The sequence below is a fragment of the Cibotium barometz genome, chromosome 41 (assembly GCF_041138505.1).
Source record: "Cibotium barometz isolate CiBa-2024 chromosome 41, ASM4113850v1, whole genome shotgun sequence".
Classification (NCBI taxonomy): domain Eukaryota; kingdom Viridiplantae; phylum Streptophyta; class Polypodiopsida; order Cyatheales; family Cibotiaceae; genus Cibotium; species Cibotium barometz.
This window is the reverse complement of record NC_141086.1, coordinates 46062719-46086814: the sequence shown is the minus strand read 5'-3', so window position 1 is coordinate 46086814 and position 24096 is coordinate 46062719. Positions and strand designations below refer to the sequence as shown.

The window sequence follows — 24096 nt, the reverse complement described above, 5'->3', positions numbered from 1 at the left end:
TGGAGTTTGAGGATTAGAGATGCCTGGGATTGTTTCTACTTGAGCTCAGGAGACACAGAGAGACCCTCTTGGCAGACAGGAGGCCAAGCCATGATGTACCTAGACAAAGGAGCCTGACAAATTTCTTCGGCACCAACACCAACAACCCAATCCCCACACCTCTTGATACCTCCTCCATTGGGCCATCAAGGCACCGACCACACTCCCAGGGAGTCACCACTGATAGAGCAATTATCTTATGTCGTGCTCGTCGACCACGCCCACCAAGATCCCGACCACGGCATCCTCACCATCACCAGATCAAAGGCATTATTGCTCGGCATCGGAGGCGCCTACCTCGCTTCTACGACCTCTCCATTCTAGACAGCCCCATGACGGAGATACTTGATCTAAGGAGAGGACAACACTTCAACTGATCAACATACATGGATCTACCTGATATACATTTTTCAATGTTTTTCAATATTTTCTACTTAGTATCATCTAAGAGTCTTACAATTCTGTTCTTATAACTGTAGGACAATCAATTTATTATACTTTTTAGTCTCATTTAGTTCTTTTTAGTCTCATTTAGTTGTTCTTTGATGAGACACCAACTTCAGATGTACTCTCAGTTTTGGTCTCATAGGCCACTATGGCCTCTTAGAGGCATCGGGCTCGTCCGACCAAGCATCTCACTATGGCAAATATCCAGGCCATCCGACAGAGACCCATGCTAGAGCTCCTAGGATGATTACGACTCCAGCCATATACTGTTGTACTCATTGTCACTTTTGTACTCCCCCATGTTCATGTATTCAGGTATCCATGTACTCATGTACCCCATTTTGAGTAGTAGCATTAGCTTTCCCCCTACTGATGTATTGTGGGGCTATCTCTTTTCTTTTCCAGACAGTGTATCAAATGTCACATGGTTGTAACTTTGATCTCATAGGTCACTTTGGCCTTTTGAAGGCGTTAATATAACATTTCATTTCATTTGCGGAAGAGAAGGATATACTACTGCTTTGTGGACTTCCGCAAAGCCTTCGATACCGTACCACGTGCTAGGCTTATGCACAGATTGCATGACATTGAGGTACCCGAGGATATGCAGTGGGGGATATATGCTTTGTATGAGTCTGTGTGACTGGCAGAGTCCGAGCTCCAAGCGGACTATCAGATTAGCTCGAGAGCATGCAGTCTTGGAAACACTTGAGAGACAGTGTGCACACATACAGTTTCAGGAGCCACGCACCAAATTGTGGCTATTTGATACGCTTGTCACACCGACCCTCCTGTACGGAGGCCCAGTATACATCACAAATCTCAGAGAGAGACAGATGAGAAATGGAGGCAAATGGAGAGACCACTGATTATGATGATTGCCCGCATGATTCGGAGCAAATCATCAATACCACATGAGATTGTTCGGGCTGAGCTGGGTGCCCCACCAGTAGTAACCGAGGCCCTATTCCAAGCAATTACCTTTTTACAGCAGCTATGGGAGCTCCCTCAGCAGAGGTACTCCCGATTGGCATTGACCTCATCCATACAATTGACAGAGGATGGAGATACTCATTGTTGGTACGCTCAGATGAGATCATGGTTTGACCTACATGGTTTGCGGATAGAGGCACTACCACCCTTTCAGTACAGTCTGGATTGCCCATTTTTGGATCTCACTCGCTCAGAGCAAAACCGCGTGATCAAGATGGATAGGATGGATATCATCAGAGTGGACACAGAGAGGACATGGACTAGCCCCCTTGAACCCTTGGGACTCATTACAAGAGCCATTTTCTACACACCTCGCCGGATGATTTTATCACCCGCCCGGCGTGCATGGATGTACACCTATCATCACATGGGATACGTTGTGCCATTGGACAGATCCGGACCTCATCACACCAACTGCGGATTGAGACAGGGCGATATGTGCATCAGATCGTGGATGACCGCATTTGTCAGCTATGCTACCAGGAGGTAGAGACAGAGGAACACTACATTTGCCGATGTACAGTCTATTATGAGATCCGAGGGAGATATCACTGCCTCTTCCGAGAGGGTTTTGGGCCGTTATGCAAGGTCATGGAGTTTGAGGATCAGAGATGCCTGGGATTGTTTCTTTTTTTTTTTCGAGAAAAGATCCTTTCATTAGCTATATAAAAACACTCGTAGGGCTACAAAAGATCCTCTCCTGCTCACAAGAAAACAAAGCAGAGAAAAAAACAAGGCAGCTAGGGACTCTCCCTAGGTGCTGAAAAGTACAAGTATCAGTACAAAGAAGCCGAGGGGCTATATCATACAATAGGAGGGGGAAAAAGCCAAACAGGTGGCCTGTAGTGCCAACGGGGGGACCCCGCGTGTAGGGTATAGAAGGAGCCGTTGCACCAAGTGGTGTGAAAAGCCTGGCGCCGCAAGATTGCCTCATCCGAGTCGCCCCGGATGCGATCATACTGTCCTCGCAGGGTGTGGCTCAACTCTTGTCAAATCCCCCGAACAATCTCTGCTGGTGGCTCCAGTCTCCCCTCAAAGGCCCTGAAACACCGGGTCCTCCAGGTGAACCAGATGGTGAGGTTGCTGAGGAGCTCCCATCGTAGATCCCTCTCCTGTGTCCAGTTGGCGGACAAGAAATCCAGTGAAGGAACAAGGCGAGGCTGGCCCCTAATGAATCTGATGGCCTGGCTGTCTTGCTCCGTCTCATAGCCCATAGCAGGCCCTGACGAAGTCGACCAAGCAGCAGCACCCCACGTATACATACCCTCTGGAGAGGAGGGCCAGAATACGCAGCATCCGCAACCAAATCTGTTGCGCCTGAGGACAATCCCATAGGCAATGTCTCTGTGTCTCCATAGGGTGGCCGCATCGAACGCAGGCCGCCGAAAGACCGCTGTAGACAAGCCAGGTGCCAACTGCTGAGTCCCTGTAGGCGACCAACCCCACTGGAAAGTCGAGATCCTGCGGGCCTGTCGACTAGCCCAGAGCCGGGTCTAAAAATCCTCCAGGAACTCCTGTGAGAGTCCATGTAGCCGCCAATGCCCCGATGCAGCTGGAGAGACCATCCTCCTCGCCGTCAAAATATGTTGCCCCAACCGAACAATGTACTGGAAAAAGGTGATCTCTGTGGCCTCTAGGGATGCATAAGGATCATGCCACTCGTGCTCACCAGGGTCCCACTGGAGCCGGGCCAAGAGGCGCGCTGCATATGCCCATATGCGCCAATCAAGGAGCACATCTACAGGGTCTGGGTCAATATGCCACTTCCAAGAAGCAGCGGCCACTACTCGTATCCTCTGAAAGATGCACTCTGCAACCAAAGGCGACTCCACCTCCACTCTCTGAAGTCTGCTCTCATCCTGAATCTCATAGTAGAGACATCTGCCATCCTCAGTGCAAGCTCTGACAGCAATCAAGATCTCCAACTGTGTAAAGGCTCCCATCCACCGTGGGGCCACTAGCTCGAGAGGCGTGAACCACTCCTCTCTGAGTGCCTCTTGAATGTCATCCCTCATAATCAACTCCCCTCTTAAGTGACTCAGCCTCTCCACCTGGATCTCCTCTGGGAGACTGCTGAAGGCCTACCAGTCTCCAAAACTACGTGTTGGGCCTGCCGCCAAAGGTCCCCAGGCTAGACGAGGCCGAGAACTCAGCATATGACCCTGCTCTGTGCGAACCACTGGGCTCCAGATGAGCGGCTGTCTAGCCCGCTCCTCAACACAAGGAGGAGGTCTCTGAGAGAGCCCCGGTCTCAACAGCTCCCAAGCTCTCAAGATGCTCAAGGCAAATCTGTCCTCCCATCCTCTACTGAGGCCTGTCCTCCTCATCTCTATGAAGATCCATCGTATCTCTGGTGCCCAAGTTCCCCCTGCTGGGAGAGCCCGAGCCTGCAGCCACTGCAAAAGAAGCTCTTTCCAAGGCTTAACGCCTGGAAGCAGTCCCCGAACAATAAGCTTTCCCAATAAGGCTCTACTCTGATCGACTGGATCTATAATGCCCAAGCCTCCCTGGGCCAACGAAAGTGTAATAACTGTCCAAGCAACCTTTACCCGGGCTGGTTGACCATCCCGCCCAAACCAAAGAAAGTTCCTGATCAGCCTCTATACCTGGCTGATGCAAGAGCTCGAGAAGATCCAACAAGACGTAAAGTACCACATGGTCGCTAAAAGCACCTGATTTGCCACCACCACCCTCCCAGCCAAGGATAGCCGAGCTGTACTCCAATACAAAAGCTTCTTCCGAATGCTCAGAAGAAGCGGGGCAATCTGTTGCTCAGGTGACAAATCTAGTCCAATCTAGCATCCCAAATATCGCACTGCTGTGCCAGGAGAAATCCATCTAAAACCCGGTCTGGGCTCCATGCCGGAGTGGGAGCGCTACTGATCCAAAAGACCACTGTCTTGCGCCAATTGATCAATGCTCTCGAAGCTGCACTAAAAACCTGGAGCGATTGCTCTGCCCGATGAAGATTGGCCTCCTAGCCATGTAAAAATAAGCTCGTGTCATCAACAAACTCACAAGTCCTCCCCCCGGACTGAGAGCTGGAGTCCTCTCAAACCAACCTCCTCTGCCGTCAAATACATGCTCATAGCCTCAGCAAAGAAGAGAAAAAGAAACGGGGCGAGAGGACACCCCTGACAGACTGATCTGGTCAACTCAAAACTCAACCCCCGTCCGCCTAGCCTGGGATTGTTTCTACTTAAGCTCAGGAGACATAGAGAAACCCTCTTGGCAGACAGGACAGAGGACCCTGACAAATTTCTTCGACACTAGCACCAACAACCGAGCCCACACACCTCCTGATACCTCCTCCATTGGACCATCAGAGTATCAACCACGCTCCCAGGGAGTCACCACTGATAGAGCAGTTATCTTATGTCGTGCTCGTCAGCCACACCCACCAGGATCCCGACCACGGCATCCTCACCATCACCAAATCAGAGCCATTATTGCTCGGCATCAGAGGCGCCTACTTCGCTTCTACGACCTCTCCATTCTAGACAGCTCCATGGCGGAGATTCTTGATCTAAGAAGAGGACAACACTTCAATTGATCACCATACATGGATCTACCTAATATACATTTTTCAATATTTTCTAGGTTTTTTCTACTCAGTATCATCTCGAAGTCTTGCAGTTCTGTTCTTATAACTATAGGACAATCAATTTATTATACTTTTTAGTCTTGTTCTCTTTGATGAGACCAACTTCAGATGTACTCTCAATTTTGGTCTCATAGGCCATTATGGCCTCTACCTACCTACCTCCCTCCCTCCCTCCCTCCCTCCCTCTCTCCCTCTCTCTCTATCTATCTATCTATCGATCCTTCCTATCTCGATCGATCCTATCTATCGATCCTATCGATCGATCGATCCTATCTATCTATCTATCGATCGATCGATCGATCTCCCTATCTCTTATCGATCGATCCTATCGATCGATCCTCCGATCGATCCTATCGATCGATCCTCCGATCGATCCTATCTATCTATCTATCTCGTCCGATCGATCCTATCGATCGATCTATCCCATCCATCCTATCCCATCCATCCATCTATCGATAGATCGACCCGATCGATCCTATCTATCTCTATCGATAGATCGACCGATCGATCCTATCGACCGATCGATCCCCTATCGATCGATCTATCTATCTATCTATCTTCTCTATCTATCTATCTCGATCGATCTATCTCTATCTATCTCGATCGATCTATCTCTATCTATCTCGATCGATCGATCCGATCGATCCTATCTATCTCTATCGATAGATCGACCGATCGATCCTATCAATCGATCTATCTATCTATCTATCTTCTCTATCTATCTATCTCGATCGATCGATCCGATCGATCCTATCTATCTCTATCGATAGATCGACCCGATCGATCCTATCGACCGATCGATCCTATCGACCGATCTCTATCTATCTCGATCGATCTATCTCTATCTATCTCGATCGATCTATCTCTATCTATCTCGATCGATCGATCCTATCGATCGATCGATCCTATCGATCGATCGATCGTCCAATCGATTGTCCGATCGATCCTATCTATCTATCTATCTCGATCGATCGATCGATCGTCCGATCCATCCATCCATCGATCTATCCCATCCATCCATCCTATCTATCTATCTATCTAACGATCGATCGATCCTATCTATCTATCTATCTATCTCGATCGATCGATCCTATCGATAGGATCGATCGATCGATCCTATCGTCCGATCGATCCTATCGATCGATCCTATCGATCGATCGTCCGATCGATCCTATCTATCTATCTATCTCGATCGATCTATCTCTATCTATCTATCTATCTCGATCGTCCGATCCTATCGATCGATCGATCGTCCGATCGATCCTATCGATCGATCGTCCGTCCGATCGATCGTCCGATCCATCCATCCATATATGTATATGTATATATGTATACATATATATATGTATACATATATATATATACATATATATACATATATATATATACATATATATACATATATATATATACATATATATACATATATATATATACATATATATACATATATATATATACATATACATATATATATATATATCGATCGTCCAATCGATCGTCCGATCGATCCTATCTATCTATCGATCGAGAATATATGTATGTATGTATGTATGTATGTATGTATGTATATGTATATATGTATGTATGTATGTATATTATGGATCGATCGATCGATCGATCGATATATATATATATATATATATATATATATATATATATATATATATATATATATATATATATATATATATATATATATATATATATATATATATATATATATATATATATATATATATATATATATATATATATATATATATATATATATATATATATATATATATATATATATATATATATATATATATATATATATATATATATATAACCCATGCTAGATAGATAGATAGGATCGATCGGACGGTCGATCGGACGATCGATCGATAGGATCGATCGGATGGTCGATCGGACGGTCGATCGATAGGATCGATCGGACGATCGATCGATAGGATAGATAGATAGATAGATAGGATCGATTGACCGATCCTATCGATAGGATCGATCGATCGAGATAGATAGAGATAGATAGATAGATATATATATATATATATATATATATATATATATATATATATATGCTTGGTATATATATATATACCAAGCATATCTCACTATGACAAATATCCAAGCCATCCGACAGAGACCCATGCTAGAGCTCCTAAGATGATTACCACTCCAACCATATACTGTTGTACTCACTGTCACTTTTGTACTCCCCCATATTTATGTATTCATGCGGACAAATCAGAACCTCATCACACAAACTGCAAATTGAAACAAGGCGATGTATGTGTGTGTGTGTGTGTGTGTGTGTGTGTGTCTATCTATCTATCTATCTATATGTATGTGTGTGTGTGTGTGGCGCGCGCGCATTGCACACCAGTGACCCTTGTTGCTTTTTGCAACGTTGTGCCCCTGCCTCTCTAAATCCTAAACCCCTCTGTCCGCGCTGCACAACGGTGGTCCTTGCTGTTTTTTGCATTACTGTGTCCTTGCTATCCAACGTTGACTGGTGAGTCATTCCACCGATGACTCTTGTTGCTGCTTTTTGCCACGTTGCACCCATGCGCCCTGTTGTCCAACGCTGACTGTGGTGAGTCATTCCATCTTCCTAAACCCTAAACCCCTCCTCTGTTCGCCCTATGCGACCGTGGCCCTTGTTGTTGCCTTTTGCCACGCTGCGCCCCCTGTTGCCCAACGCTGACTAGTGAGTAATTCCGCCAATGGCCCTTGTTGCTGCTTTTTGCCACCCTGCTACCCTGCTGGCCAACGCTGACTCTGGTGAGTCATTCCACCCCTGTTGCCCAGTGATGAATGGTGAGTCATTCCGCCGATGGCTCTTGTTACTGCTTTTTGCCGCGTTGTTGCGCCCATGCTGCCCTGCTGTCCAGCGCTAACTGTGGTGAGTCATTCCGCCTCCCTAAACCCCTGTTGTTCCCACCCGCCCAACCACCCACCGAGCCATGCTCCCACCCACCCAGCCTCCCTTGCTCAAGCCCCCAAGGCAGCAACTAGGAGGGAATAGCCACAATGAATCTACAAGATCTGGAGAGATCTAGAGACATACATCAAGACAGTGGAGAACAACACCAAGAAGTCGGGCGAACAGAAGGAGGTGCTAGATAGGATCCTGAACCAACATGAAAAACAGTTGGAAGACCTCCGCAAGGAGATACAAGGAAAGAACAACAAGATTGAACAATCGGCAACACAGGTGAACCACCAGGAGGAGGTGATTCAAATGTTGAAAGAGACCCAACTGCAACAACAAGGAATGCCAAAGGCTACCCCAGTGAGAGGGGAACTCCGGGCAGAAATGGAAGCCCTAAAGGCTACGATTAAGAACCATACAATGGAGGAAGGAGAACTGAATATTCAAGAAGGTCTAAGGACTGACTTGGAGGAGTTGAAAGTTGCAAGTGATAAGCTGCGGGAAGAACTGTAGACCACTAAGAAAGATTGGGTGGAGGTGGTGAAGAAGCACAAACCCCCACATAGCATCGTACATGAAACTCGAGGAGGAGAAACGCAAGAAGGGTAGGGCCTCCATGTGCGAGTGCGAGGGCTTCCCCCAAGGAGGATGCCATGACGCTTTGCTAGATGCTAGGAGTGGATGGGCTCTTTGCAAATACATGGAGAGCAAGGAAGGATACCAACCGGGTTATCCAGTTAGATCTTCTCACCTCTACACCCATTGCACATGGATCACACCTTCAAAGCTCCCCACGAAGATGCACTTCTACAAAGATCACTTCCTCACTAAGGATGGATTCATCTAGCAACCGGGCTACTTGAGTGCTCACATGTTCAATGACATGCCGATTGCGATTGGCTAGATACGGGTTTCATCCCATCGCTTCAAAGTGGAGAGAGGTAGAGCTTAGCGCATCTTCAGAGCCAAGAAGCTCATACGGATACCCAGAGGAGAGGATCTGCCGATTATGCCACACAAAGATTGAGACGGAGGAGTATTACATATGCCGCTGCCTAGTATACTATGAGATCCACAAGAGGTTTCACTGTCTTTCATGAGAGATTTGGTCCTCTCAAGGATCGTTGACTTCCAGGACCAACGTTGCCTAGGCCTTTCCCTGCTTGAGCTTCTTGAGAGAGCTTCGACCCCAACCACCCCGCCCCCTCGCTCGCCAGCCAACTATCACCAGTTTCTTCTGGAGCCAAGAGGTGGAGGACACCAATATAGTGGATCTTGTGAACCCTTCCCGAGCTACTCCAAACCTACCTCGCCTGAGAGAAGTTACCTCGGATCGAGCCTCCGTAACTCCAGTGTGCCCGATGCCCCCAACCCCCCCGACCCCCCATCGGCAGATCCAAGACATGCTCCACCGCGATCGAGCTACCTTTCCATGTGACATAGCTAAGGGAGACCTCTCGGCCATACTCATTAGCCTCATGCTTGATATTTTGGAGTGGTATACCATCTACTCGGAGCTGAAGATGCTCTCATGTTTTTATGTTCTTAGTATTTCCATGGACAATTTCATATCACCCAAGTGCGATAGCTGTGTTTATGTTTTATTTCTATTTTATTTTCCATTCCATGATGAGATATGCCATGGACATTATTGTATCAGATCTCTCTCTCTCTCTCTCTCTCTCTCTCTCTCTCTCTCTCTCTCTCTCTCTCTCTCTCTCTCTCTCCTCCCTCTCTCTCTCCTCCAAATCTCAAACATGTCCCATCCATCAGCTATCCCATCTACATATATTGCATTACAAGAGGACAACACGTGACAAGCAAAGCATCATTCATTCATTGCAGTGTGAGTCCCACATACATGAGCCATTTTCTTTTCTTTAGCACTTCGTTTTCATGTTTACGATTTCCGATGTACACATGGAACATATGTAACACTTTTTGGTGTTATATACACATTACGTCTTTAGTACACTAATAAAATCTCTCTAAGTACATACGTGTGTGGGTGTGTGTGTGTGTGTGTGTGTGTGTGTGTGTGTGAGAGAGAGAGAGAGAGAGAGAGAGAGAGAGAGAGAGAGACTTGATTAGACTTAGACCTACCTTTTTGGAGATCCCGAATTTGAGGTCCCTTAGGTGCACCTCCATATATACATGTATTCTTTATCTTTGATGACGATCCAAACTTTGATGCTTCTTGTTGTATTTGGACAGCAAGCTCTCTAGTAGGTGCTAAGACAAGGACAATCGGGCCATCTCCAGGTGCTGCACATAAAGAACATCCAAATGAACACAAGCCAACAATCAACTAGATGATAAAGCACAAAAAATATGGCTTGGCCTTACTAAATCTCAAACAAACACTCTAGAACATCCACTTTTATGAAATGTGAACCCAATCTCAAACCAACACTCTAGAACATCCACTTTTATGAAATGTGAACCCTTACCAACAGGTTAAAGCAATGGCCTTCGATTCATTTCCCTGAATGTTGGATTGGCATCTCAAAACAAAACTTGTAAAACTGTGAATTGCAGTGTAAAAACATTACTTTGTTACAAAGCAAAGGCCCAACTCTTTTCTGTACACATCAATGGTCGGGAGCCTCAAAAGCAATAAGGAGTATGTCAATGGTTGTAGCCTTAAAAACAGTAAGGACCCTTGCCTCAATGCTTTGTGCATTCAATCTACAAATTGAACACTAGGTTCTCATGCATGATATTTCATTTACAGATTGAAGCAATATCATGCATGAGAACCTAGTGTTACAAGCTTGGCCTGTTAACTATTAACTTAATCAACTAAAAGAATTACATGACTATCCATGGCACTACAGGTATGTCGCATGGTGGCTCAAATTCAAGTGTAAATGCTCCGTACACCGCACTATGGATCAAAATGGGCCAATCACCAAAGTGACCAACGTGACTAGAACAGACCAATTTTTTTAATTGGGACTCAATGAATATGAAAGATGTTTCTATCAGTGTTTTAACATCAAAGACAACCTGTTTTGACTATTCTCAGAGCTACTTTTACCGGAAGAAGCGCAATCATGAAAAAAGCAAGCAAGAAGATCTATGAACATGCTAATTTATGACGCAAAGAGAATTGAAGCATGCAGACCCTTTTACACTATTCCCTTTCTGGACTATATAGTTAAAAATGGGCATAACTTACAGATCACTTCCTGCATGTGAGCAGCAACAAGAGAACAACGACATTGCAAGAACCACCATGCCTTGTGGGATGGTACACGTTTTCTTTTGAAGAAGATTATGGTGCTCTATCAAGAGCCAAAAGGCCTTGGTTCATTGCGCTCGCAAGGTGTCTTGCGAGTGGAAGACCTTGGCTCATTGCACAAGATGTCTTGCGAGTTGATCAGTGGTGAGCTATTCAAGGCATCTTGCGAGTTCATCATTGGTGAGCTATTCAACGTGCAATGTCTAATTGTTCTACATGAGGATCCCCGAAGATCCCCTGTAGACTCGTACAAGCATTGCATTTGGAGTTGCGTACGTAGTAGAAAAGCTACTTTATCACTCATGGGCATGCTAGAGCTATTCAACGTGCAATGTCTAATTGTTCTACATGAGGATCCCCAAAGATCCCCTGTAGACGCGTACAAGCATTACATTTGGAGTTGCGTACGTCACTCGCTAGTAGAAAAGCTGTTTTATCACTCATGGGCATGATTCCATGGCTCATGGAAGCTGGGCAACAAGCTTTTATTTTCAAAACAAAGAGGCTTCTATTAAGTAAACTAAAATCGTACAAAGGCAGATCTCAAGCCAAAAGGTAGGGAGATCTCAACCAATAGAGGACAATATGCTGCCATAAAAGCCTGCAAGAAGGGTGGAGGAGAAGGAAAATACCTTGGCTCCACTCACATAAATCTTCTGCATTTTGTCTGCACAACTCTAGAAGATCCTTGTATTCAATCGGGGTGTCATAAGCCTGAATACCCTCAAAGGCCTTTGAGCATCTGGTCTTCCAGATATGCCACGCCGTGATACTACCAATAACCTCCCAAGTGGTATCAATACTCAGCGAATGTGGTGTGTCATAACTGGGGGACATCTTGGATACCCTCAAAGTCCTTTGAGCATCTGGTTGTCCAAATATGCCAAATTTACGGCCTATCTGTTTCAAGTACAAATAGTAACAGATAATTACGCAATTTAGACTTACATAACTTAGAAGCTCTCATAGATACCGAATTTATGTTGTTCTTACTTCCGTGAGAAAATTGGTCAATCATGATTGTGTTGAAAGGCTGAAGTAACACCCTGAGGTCCATCGGAGTATCTCTAACCTAGTAAGCAAGCTGCTCATCAGCATATAGGTGATGAGGAATAAGCACAGGAAGGTTGGAGCCATGCTACCCAAGCTCTTCAATACCAAGTATCTTCATACCAAAGAGTAATAGATAATTACGTAACTAAGACTTACATAACTTAGAAGCTCTCATAGATACCTAATTTATGTATGTTCTTACTGCCGTGAGAAAACCGGTCAATCACGAATGATCAGCATATAGGTGATGAGGAATAAGCACAAGATGGTTGGAGCCATGCTACCCAGGCTCTTTGATAGCAAGTAGTATCAGAGCAAAATGGTCAGACTTAGTGGTGCCTAGTGAAAGGATATCCTCCCCTGTGAAGCAACATCACATGATCATCTGTAAAATAAGAGTCACTGGCGAGTATCATGATTCGTGGTACTATCACATCAATAATGATTGGGACAGCTACAATCATGTAGGGTGTCTTTGCAAGCCCAAGGTTTACTCTATGGAAGCCAAAAACTTCCAATACATCCATGGGAGCCCAAGGATTGAGAAAGATCAAAAAAAAGTTACCATGCTCTAGTATCAAGCTGAAGTTTCAACAATATCAAAAGAAGAATAGTTTCTCTCAAAAGTTTGTAAGGTTTTTGAGGAAAGCTTGACTCCAAGTCCCGCAAGCTTGTATTTGTGGGGTATAATTCTCTTTCCAAGGGATACAGATTGTATGATCCAGACAAGAACGAGATTGTCGTCAACCGGGATGTGGTCTTTGACGAGCATGTTCCAGTATCCACTGTCGAGGAGCCGCCACTTCTTGGAGATCCAGAGGAGTCTGATGATGATTCCCAAATCATTATTCCAGTTGATCAACCTCAGTCAGTACAAGAGGTTGAGCCCGCAGCTGGAGTAGAGCCCCCGCGACCACAGGAGGCTCCACGATCTGTTCGAGTAACTAGGTGGTTGTTAGACACCCTTCGGGAGTCAGGTGTCACGGAGTTACCCTTCGAGTGGACCACAGAGGACGGCCCTCGAAGATCACACAGAGTCCAAGATAAAAGCAACACGACGGAGCTTCTTCAGGTAAACTATGCTTTGATGTCTCGTATTATGTGGGACAAGGAGCCCACTTCCGTCAAGGAAGCCCTTTCACAAGATACTTGGAGAAAAGCCATACAGGTGGAACTTAATGCCATCGAGAAGAACAACACATGGGAGTTGGTACTACCGAGGCCGTCGATCGAAACGGTCAGTCATTGGTGTCGAATAGGTCTTTAAGACCAAATATACGTCTGATGGGTCGATGGACAAACACAAAGCCAGACTTGTGGCTAAAGGTTATGCTCAGGAGCCACGCATCGACTACGAGGATACCTTTGCACCGAAGTCCACGATTCGGACCGTTCTCGCCCTTGCTTCTTCTCAGAGGTGACCCGTGTAGTATCAAATGGACGTAAAATCTGCGTTCCTTAATGGTGACCTACAACACAGGAGGAGGTGTATGTTGAGCAACCTCCAGGCTTTGTTGTTCCAGGATCAAAAGGGATGGTTTACAGGTTACATAAGGCCTTGTATGGTCTTAAGCAAGCTCCCAAGGCTTGGAATCAAAAGACTGATTCCTTCTTTGTTCGAACTGGATTTCAGAGATCGGTTGTAGATCCTAACCTGTATCTCTTTCAGGAACGCAGCATGGTCACGATTATTATCCTTTATGTGGATGATCTCATTCTCACCGACGATCATGTGGAGCACATTGGAGTGACGAAGACTGCCTTGTCAAAGGAGTTTGAGATGACCCCGACTTAGGCTTACTCCACTTCTTTTAGGGATTGGAAATCTGGCAGACCCAAAGGGATTTTTTCGTCTCTCAGCAGCGATATGTTCATGAGTTGCTTGAGGCCTTTGGAATGGAGAACTGCAAGCCTATTACTTCGCCGATGGACCCAAACACAAAGTTAACCGTTATTGATCCTTGTGAGCCAATTGATGTCTCGCAATACCGAAAGTTAGTTGGTTCATTGATCTGGTTGCTAAACACCAGATTGAAATTGAGCTTCTCCGTGGGACTGTTGAGCTCTTTTATGCAGACGCCATTGAAGTCTCATTGGGACGCAGGATTGCGGATCTTGCGGTATCTGCAGAGTACGAAGGATCAAGGACTCTTTTACACAAGAGGAGATGGAGTCAAACTCCAAGGTTGGAGTGACTCAGATTGGGGAGGAGATCTAGACACGAGGAGATCTACTTCAAGATACAATTTTACCCTCGGCTCAGGAGCAATTTCTTGGAGCAGCAAGAGACAACCAACTATTACCCTCTTTGACAAAGGCAAAGTACCGAGCTACTTGTGGTGCTGCTTGTGAGATTGTGTGGCTGCGAAGGCTACTAGGCGAGATTGGGTTTCCACAGAAGAAGCCCACAGTTATCCAATGCGATAACCAAAGTTGTATAGCTATTGCTCGGAGCCCGGTCTTCCATGCCCGGACCAAGCACATAGAGATACAATATCGCTTTGTACGAGAGAAGATCTTGGCTGGTGACATCTTGCTACTTTATTGTTCGACGGAGGACAATGCAACGGACCTCTTCACGAAGTCTCTACCTCAAGCTACGCTCAGACGACACTCCAGCTCCCTTGGGTTGATTTCACAGCCAAGAGCTAAGAGGGGATGTTAGAAGTCATCTCCTGTCTATTGTTATACACCAGGGCCTCTGTTGTGGATGTGCCCGCCCTGTATAGGTGTTTTACCATTTTTCCTCACTCCTCGTATTTTTTTCTCCATTTTTTTCATTTTTCCATGGTGTGGATGGATGCCACATGTTGGTAGGAGCGCATGGTGCTAGCTGACTGCACCTCATGTCACGACCTTGTGTTTTTCTCTAAACAATATGCAGGTGTGCACGAGGACATGGTGGACAGTGTGAATGGCATCAGATTGGAGTTAAAAAGGAAGCCCATGTGTGGACAACCCCAAGTGTGAAGGGAGCAAAGAGACTTTAATTAAAAAGGTTTTATAACCTTTGGTGGCCCAAAAGCTATTTTGGCAAGCTACTCCACTTTTAGAGGCTGTGCCTTTTTCTCTCTCATGCTTTTTGGGAGGCGCCTACTGAATCTGGTGTGTGCGATTTTTCTCTAGAAAAAGGGCTAGCAAGCTGTGCTTTTGGGTGTGCCACAGGGCTGCGCTTCAGGCTGAATGTGGCTGCGTGAAGGAGAGGATGTGCTGATTGGTTGCGTGGCGACCAAGTACAGGCTGCTGCTCGTCATCTGACACAAGACTGTGTGGCGACCAGGTGCAGGTGCTGTCCTGTATGTATTGGTGCAGGCGCAGCATACAAGTGGGCTGGACTACACGAAGGATGAGCAGAGAGCAGGCTGGACTGTGCGTTGGTTGGGCAGGCAGTGCACAGGGGCTGCACAGCAGATGTTTACCACCTAGTAACTGGCCGGCTACAATTGCACGTTTTCCTTCTCTCTAGGCGGCTGGCTGGGCTGCAGAGAGATACAGCTTTGGATTTTCACGTGGTCACAAGAGAAACAGTAGAAGGGGGGCTGAAGCTGCGGCACATGCTCCTCTCTCTCTCTCTCTCTCTCTCTCTCTCTCTCTCTCTCTATAGGAGGGCTGGACTGCAGGCGCTCAGGACTGCGTGCTGACCAGGGGCTGGTTTCGCTGGACATAAAGGCGGATAGGGGCTGGTTTTTTATGAACATAGACATCACCTCGATGGCGTTCAACTGATGGAACTTTCAGCTTCTCTTTGCTTTGGTTCGGGATTGTTTTGGAAAGGGTTTATGGACTGTTTCGTAGCAGTGCATGTGGCTATGAACATGAGCAATGCTCGGGACTGTTTTGAGATCAGTTTGAGGATTGTTTATGGGCTATTTTTGTTTGGCTGCAAATTCAGCTATGTAATTGGGTTATTGGCTGCAAGTACAGGTCACTTGGTTATGTTTCTTGGCATGGGAGTGAAGCAAGCTCGCATAGCTGCGCGCTCATGGAGCAGATTGTTTTCTTCCTGCTAGAAAGGAAGAGAGGGACCTATAGTAATGGCCATCTCTATGTTTCCAGATGTTTCATGAGGGAACAGATAACTAGATGTATACCGTGTTTGGCACTGTTGTTGAATGGTGCCATGAATGGTTCTGTATGAAAACAGGACAGAAGTTTCAAAGGGAAACACGCCTAAGGGTGTCATGTGTAAACAGGTCGTAGGTTTTTCGAGGAAACATGTTTTTAGGTTTCTCCAAGAGATAGGTCACATGCAGGCAAAAGGTACAAGAATGGACACATATTTGGTACAGCCTTGCTATTGATTGGACAAGGGACAGGGTATCCATGACAGAGATGGATAGTACCCTTGGAAGATAGAGAAGGTTGGTACAGGTTTCTCCAAGAGATAGGTCACATGCAGGCAAAGGGTACAAGAATGGACACATATTTGGTACAGCCTTGCTATTGATTGGACAGGGGACAAGGAATCCATGACAGAGATGGATAGTACCCTTGGAAGATAGAGAAGGTTGGTACAGGTGTGTCAACTGTATAGTATGTTGTGCTGTGATGCGAGTTCTCTTTTGAGAGACAGTTTGGGAGTCTGTGTTGTGATGCAGAAGCACTGGATGTGTCAGGGTGTGATGCTGTTCATAGGGTGAGAGGCTATGGATGGTTGTGGCAGCCCTGATCATGGAAGAAAGCTTCTGTATGCAGACTCAATGTGAGAGAGTCTTTCGATGTGAACAATGGCTGGACTTGTTTGTGGATGCCGAGTGGAAAAGAAGCCATGATGCAGGTTCTTTGCAGGCTTCAGGAGTTCTACTGTGACGGCTGAGTTCCCAACCTTATTGTAATCAAAGCTCTTATAATCAACTAAAGAAATACCGCAAGGGACGCCACTGCGTTTTGGGGCCAATCGGTGTCTGTGTACTGTTTGCAAGAGCACTCTAGCTCCCCGTGTTTGTTTTCCTTTTCTAGGTCCTTAATGGCGTTGAAGTGTTTTATGTGCGAGTGTTTGTTTCCCCGCCCGTCAGGCCGATTTCACCTCATGTGCTCCTGGTGGCTGGCCAACTGCCTATGCTGCAATCCTGGAGGTGCTGGTGGCTGGCCGACCTATTTTACATAGTCGTGGAGATCCTATGCTGGTCGACCTGCTTTCCTCAGTCGCGGAGCTCTCATGCGTTGGCCGACTGCATCCATGGGGCATATAAATAGGCCCCATGCTCCTCACCACTTCATCATTCAGTTTTGTGCGAGATCTTGTGTATAGAGAAGAGTTTACACGCCTCTTTCTCTGTGTCTCTTGTGCTGTCTATTTTTTGCACTCTACTTACTCTTGTGAAACCAAGTTTGGTTATCATTTCCGTTGCATATTTTGACAGATGCTTGGAGCAAAATCATGACGAGGCAACAATCAAGGGAAGAACCAATGAAGACAAGTTTCTCAATGGTACTGAAAAGACCCATCATCGTCAAGGAGGCTATTGAGATAAAAGATCGTAATGATTATCTGACAAAATCATATCCTCCTATGGCCTACCGAACTGATGCACCTAGCAAACCACTACTTTGAAAGTCTAATGATTCGCCTCGAATCGACAATGTCATTTTCTCGCACCAAGATCCTCAAAGATAGGAACCTAGTGCTCTAAATCCTAGGGACCAAGATCCCCCCTCTCCCCCGACCTTCATGACTAGTTAAGCTCGAAATGGAAAGAGACTATTTGAGAGACCCTCCTAGCCTGACGATGGAAACAAGCTCTAGCAAGATGTTCCATTTCTCGACAAACAAATGAAGCATTGTCCGAGAAGACCAGAGTACTCAACTTTTTGCAAAATAAGAGCTCCCCAGAGCTAAGAAAGCGATATAACATGAGAAACTGACTCCAAAAAGTATGTGCATATATACGAAGAGAGAAAATCCATGTCATCCGAGCTAAGACCAAAGCAACAATGAGAAGGAAGAGAAGAAATCCCATCACTATCAATTACACTACAAATAACCGTGAGGAAAAAAAGGTAGTTCTCCTTGAGACCAAAAAATCAAACTATCATGAAAAAGCATGAGATGCTAACCAAAGAGGGATCAAAGCCGTATTGCTGCCTAGCAAAGAATACTTAGGTCGTGCACAATGCAACGAGACTCAACTGGATAATTGTGCAAAGCTAGAAGAGAACGAAACTCGACTTGGTAGTATCCAAGTCCCAAAGAATGAAAATCAATAATCTTTTTAAGCTCATCAACAAGACTTGCCTGCCAAAGACTCCTAAGCTATCCACAAATCGGGCGACTACCCACAATCTTGCAAACCAAGGTGAAGACCTCCAAGAAGACAACTATCAAAAGCGAGGAGCTGAAGGTCCACTTTTGAAAAGAAAAGACAAGGAACAACGGCCTCGATCACGGATGACAAAGTAGATGCATGGACTCTCCTTGGTGGTGTGAAGACCAAATAATGCCAACACTCAAAGAGAAAATAATCCAAAAGCTAAAGATACTAGCCAAAGAAGAGGATAGGGCTTGGGCGACAAAAGTCTCAAGCGAGAGAAAAAGAAGCGTTGATCGATGGAAACAGGAAAGCAAAGCAAGATGAAAGAGAGACTGACAAAAAGTAAGAGACAAAACAAAGGATGCAATGACAAATCAAAAGGAGACAAGCTCAACAAGGTAAAGAAGAAGGAAGACGCATGAGGACTGGGAAGAAAAAACAAACTAGAGATGAGCGAATACAAATGGCAAACTGAAGCACAAAGCAACATGGGATTAGACAAGGACTCAACAAGGCGAAGGAGGAGGAAGACGAAGGACAAAAACTAGAGACAACCAAGTAACTAAGAAGCGAGAACCGAGTGACCGAGGAGTTCGATGACGGTGACAGGTGCACAAACGGAGGAACTCTAGTGCTCCTGCAGACACCCCTCCACTTTGAGCACGATACCCTTGAAAAAAAAAAAGTTTAAATCCTAGAGTAGCACAATAGTCAACACTAGTGAACGAAGACCCAATAGACAATCCATTATTTTCTAGAATGACCTCATTAGATATGAGATTTAGATCACATGCATAGTTACCCACATTTAACCAACAAATAAATAAGCTCTACCATGCATCCTTTTAATTAAACATGGTGTAAGCAACATTATCTTCCACATCAACCTCTACCATGCATCCTTTTAATTTAACATGGTCCAAGTAACATTATCTTCCACAAACCTCTACCATGCATAATTCTAAGAACCATGTTCTGAGCACTAATATCTCTCGTATCTTAATCCTCCATAGGACTCAGAATGTTGATCATCCTAGACACAACTATGCAAACCCTACTCCATGAACTACACTAAGGAATCACACTAACTATAGCAAGTTGGATAATCACTCAAAATTCTATTCCTAACTTATGTTATGAAGAACTACCTTTCTTTCAATAAATGCAATCACAACATTTTACAACTACACTTTTATATGTAAATGTATTACTTTACATATGTAGACATGCTTGGATCTCAACTGTGCTTTTGCTTGCCCCTCCATGCCTGCCCATTTTACCCCTCTTGGTCAATATTAATTTGCATGTTCAATAAATCCCTCCTACTTACATCCAGATCCTTTCCAAATACCTTAGTATTTTCTTTGCAACTTGGTCAACAAGTTCAAAAACCAATAGCAAATCACAGCAAGATCAAATCCTAAGTACTGCTAAATGGAGAGACAACATGGCCTTCAACCACCCTAATGGAATAGTCCAACCCTATCAATCATTGCATGGCCTAAGAAGCATAAGCTTAGAACTGAACCATCAAGTCAAGAAGAGCATAGCAGAATAACAAATCAAGAGAAAACAAAAGCTCTATTTATGAAGACCTTGAGAAGAAAAGCGCAAAGTCTCAATGGAGCACTAGCCACAAAGAGAGAGTGTAGGGCTGGAAAAAGGGGAGGGGAGGGGGGGGAGATGTTTTTCTCTAATATGACCTTGGTACACGAGTCTGGAGACAAGCTGTTCACTTAGGAAGAAATCATATAGCATTCCCATCCATATCACCCACCTCAAAAAAACACTTTAAAAAATTAGCATTAGCCAACCAAGTGAGTGTGAATAAAATTTGACAGAGAGACTCACAAAGTGTTGGTTGTGCACTAACATGCACAATGGCAGGCAGCAGGTAAGCAAGTGTTTTCCCAGACCCAGTTACTGCAAGACCTATAAGATCCCTTCCTTTCAAAGCCATTGGCCAGCCCTGTGCTTGGATTGCTGTCGGTTCCTTGAAGCCAGCCTTCAGAATCCCTTCGAGTACATAATCTGCCAACAAAATAAACCTCTAAGCCATTGTTGAACGCCCCGTCAATACTACATAATCTCACATAGGCACAAAATTGGGACAGGTAGCAGGTTGCTGTTTTACATCATGCTCTCAATACAAAGAAAAAAAACTTAAGAAATGAGAAGATTGAATCCAACCAGGGAAGGAAGCCTCATCAAAGGACCGGATAGGCTTAGGGACGTCTTTACCCTCCACCATGATTTCTCGCTTCTTTCTATAGGTGGAAACTTCCTCAGTGGTCATAGATGCCACGTTAGGATGTTCTACATAGAAGTTCTTTTCAAATGGTGGAAGGCCCTTAAAATCCTGCTGAGGAATACTGGCACTATCCAGACTCCTTTTAGAACCAGAGAAGATTGTGTACTTTGCCCCGTCCCAGTCTCCCCAGTCTCCAGTCAAACTATTGGAATCCTTTTTCGGACCGGAAGCCGCTGCCTTCTTTCCCCCATCCCATTCTCCCCAGTCTCCACTCATTGCTGCACCAGAGGCATCACCGTCTGCACCCCATCCTTCTCCACCAGACCCTCCGAAGCCACTGCTTCATGCAATCAAAACACGAGCTCAGGTTTCAATCAAATACAAAGCAAAGATGTACAACCAATGTGTCTTCCATGAGCTGGTTTTAAGCTATAATAATGCAGTCATAAACTAGATCTATGGAGATCAATACAGCGCTCTCTGCCTTCAATCAACAATGCAACTTACATTTTCCTCTCCCGAAAAGAAGTAGGATCAACCCATCTGTCATCAAAACCGTTCATCTTTCTGGTCGCTAGGGGTGGATCCAATGAAAGCTCCGCTTTACTCCTAAGAAATAGAAAGAAGCTCCAGTTAAACAATGCAAAACATGCTGCCATTCATGTGGCGTACATAGGCACATTGGCAATCGTATAAGGGATTGACACTCTAACGAAATGGATTAGAATATTGGCAGACTAACCAAAGAAATTTACAGAATAATGACCTACAAAAGGGATTAACAGGCTGCTATAAAGATTAGCAGACCAACAAAGTAACAAATGGGCAACTTAATAGATTAAAAGATTAGTAGATAACATACTAATAAAATAGGCTTGCATCTTAAAAGAGGGATTAACAGATCGGCAGATTAACAGACTAAGAGACTAACAAAATAAGTGGGCAATTCGCTTAGCATCTAGAAGGGAGCAACAGAATAAACATCCATCTCGCTAAACTTCAAAAAAGAAAGAATTAATGTATGCGCAGAAAACAAGGGCCAAGAAGGAAGGCCTCTGCGCACGACTAAACCCTAGAAACGAGCATTGAAAGCCCTTAAACTGAGCATAGAAACCCGAAAAGTCCCCTTGTATAGTCAGACCAAAACGTAGGTTGTGGTTACAGCTATTGAATGCGTTTTGGAGACATGAGCAATCCATGATACGAGACATAAAAACCCTTAAAAAAGTAGAAAAACCCTAGAACGAGCAGAGAAACCCTTTAAAAACCCTAAGATTTCCTTTCTGTGACGAAAACAAAGCTTACCTTACGAACAACTTTACGTGACTTCCTCAGGCACACAATCGAGTACACCTAAAAATAATGCTACAGCATCGAAACCCTAAAAACGGGCACAGAAACCTTACAATGCGATTTGCAGTCGGAGCAAAGCGTACGTTGTAAGGCAACTTCTGCAACTTTCTCAGAAATGCGATCACGTACGCAATACCCTAGAAAAGAACAGATAAACCCTAAATTCCAACAGCGAAACCCTACATCGCTGTGAAAAGGAAGCTGGTAAAAACTTGCAGAGCAGAAGGTAGCTGATGCTTGGAAGGTTTGTGTGCGAGAGAATGCAAGCTAATGTGCTGCGAAGACTGTGGCGATGTCGCAGGGCTATGGAGATGTCGCAAAACACACAGAGAGGAAGAGCTTTTCTGTTCGACAATGGCGGGAGCTGCTCTCCCCCTCTGCATGCAAATATGATGGCAATTTGGCAAAGTGGCGCATTTCCGAGTCACTTAATCGCGCCTTTAAACCTGTACTTATGATAGTAGTGGCTAAGCGCTCATTTCAAAAGATCCGTTGATCTTCAATAGGCTATCATGACCATAATTTTGCATATTTGATCTTTGGGCACATATTTAAGATTGATAATTGGAAGATAAGCAATAATTAAGATACATAAGTAAGTTTATTGTACCGTGTCACGTATAACATTAATTAATACATGTGGAGAATAAATAAAATCAAGTAATGAGCGATTGGTAATGTATTTTTTGAAAATCCAGATCATCAGCAACTATGGCATAATGAGGAGAGCAGTATAGGGGCCTTCTGGGATTGTCTGCAAACCTATTGCAAGGCCTCAGGTTCAGTTATCAACCATAACAAGACTGGTATCAGAACTAGCATACAGCCCCCGCCTAACTGGCTGCTTCTAGAGGGTTTCAAGGTCATCCAGGATGGGGAAATAGTTAGGATCTTAGGTATACCCATGGGGTTCAGAGTTTCCCTTAAGAAAAAATGGCAATGGATCATGCAAAAAATAGAGATCAAGTTAAAAAAATGGCAGAATAGGCAGCTTAACATGGCAGGGAGGAAGATGGTGCTGAACCATTTTATTATCCCCACAATTATCTACTTCCTGAGCTGTTGGAGACCTCCTGAACAAGATTTGAAAAGCTTCATCTCCTGTTGCAGGAACTTTCTCTGGGGAGGAGACCCGTGGGTGAAGAAAGTGGCCAAAGTGAAATGGGAATTCTGCTGCCTTCCCACTGAGCTTGGAGGGCTGGGTATCTTGGACATTGAAAATATGGGTGACAGAATGGCAGCCAAATGGATTCTGAGAGGCTTAATGTCCCCGGATGAGAATTGGGCTTGGCTTCTTAATAGGAAAAACCATCTGTTTGCTCTTAAAGGTCATTACAGATGGAAACAGCTCCCTTTTCTAACCATTTTGGGAAGCAAATATCAGATAACCCCTAAAGGATCAGAGCTATTGATCTCTCTATGGAAGGCTTGGTTTAAAGTAAAAGCCCAGCTGATGCCATCCCCAGACTACAAGGACACGTTGGGCATCCACCCCATCGATTCCAGCTGGTGGCCTGCTCTTGACTTGCCTCAAGTTGATACTCAAGATGTGGAAGAGGCACTGAAGCTTCATTTAGGTGGCATTAAGACATGGAGTAACCTTTGGGACTGGGATAAGAAAACCTGGCTATCAAGGGCTGATCTCATTGCTAAGTACAACCTTTCAGATTCTCAACTGGACATTATTGGCAATAGGCTGATGCTATGGCATCGAGAAGACTGGTGGCTAATGACAATTGAAGACCCCCCTAAGCTGAAGGCTTTCCAGTGGATTAACCAAACAAGCATCTGGCCTATTCCTCCCAGGTGGAATACCCCTCCAATCCATTGTATTCTAAATCAAAGATGGAATATCCTCAAAGATAGGAGCCAGTGGTATTTCCTCTTCAAATCACTTTGGGGCATACATGTGGAACCTAAGAA

At 44.9% G+C, this 24096-nt stretch overlaps 1 protein-coding gene across 1 annotated transcript in view; it reads right to left on the bottom strand.

Annotated features, from left to right (window-relative positions):
* Positions 1-22588, bottom strand: part of LOC147615003 (DEAD-box ATP-dependent RNA helicase 20-like) — a 43284-nt gene extending 20696 nt beyond the window's left edge. Inside the window, exons 1-5 of the mRNA XM_086780285.1 lie at positions 22227-22588; positions 21328-21429; positions 20760-21157; positions 20421-20600; positions 10125-10286 (exon numbers count right to left, since the gene is read on the bottom strand). Coding sequence (XP_086636411.1) covers positions 10125-10286; positions 20421-20600; positions 20760-21157; positions 21328-21383 — 796 coding nt within the window. The 5' untranslated portion in view covers positions 21384-21429; positions 22227-22588. The remainder of the gene's footprint in view (positions 1-10124; positions 10287-20420; positions 20601-20759; positions 21158-21327; positions 21430-22226) is intronic.
* Positions 22589-24096: the final 1508 nt, after the last annotated feature.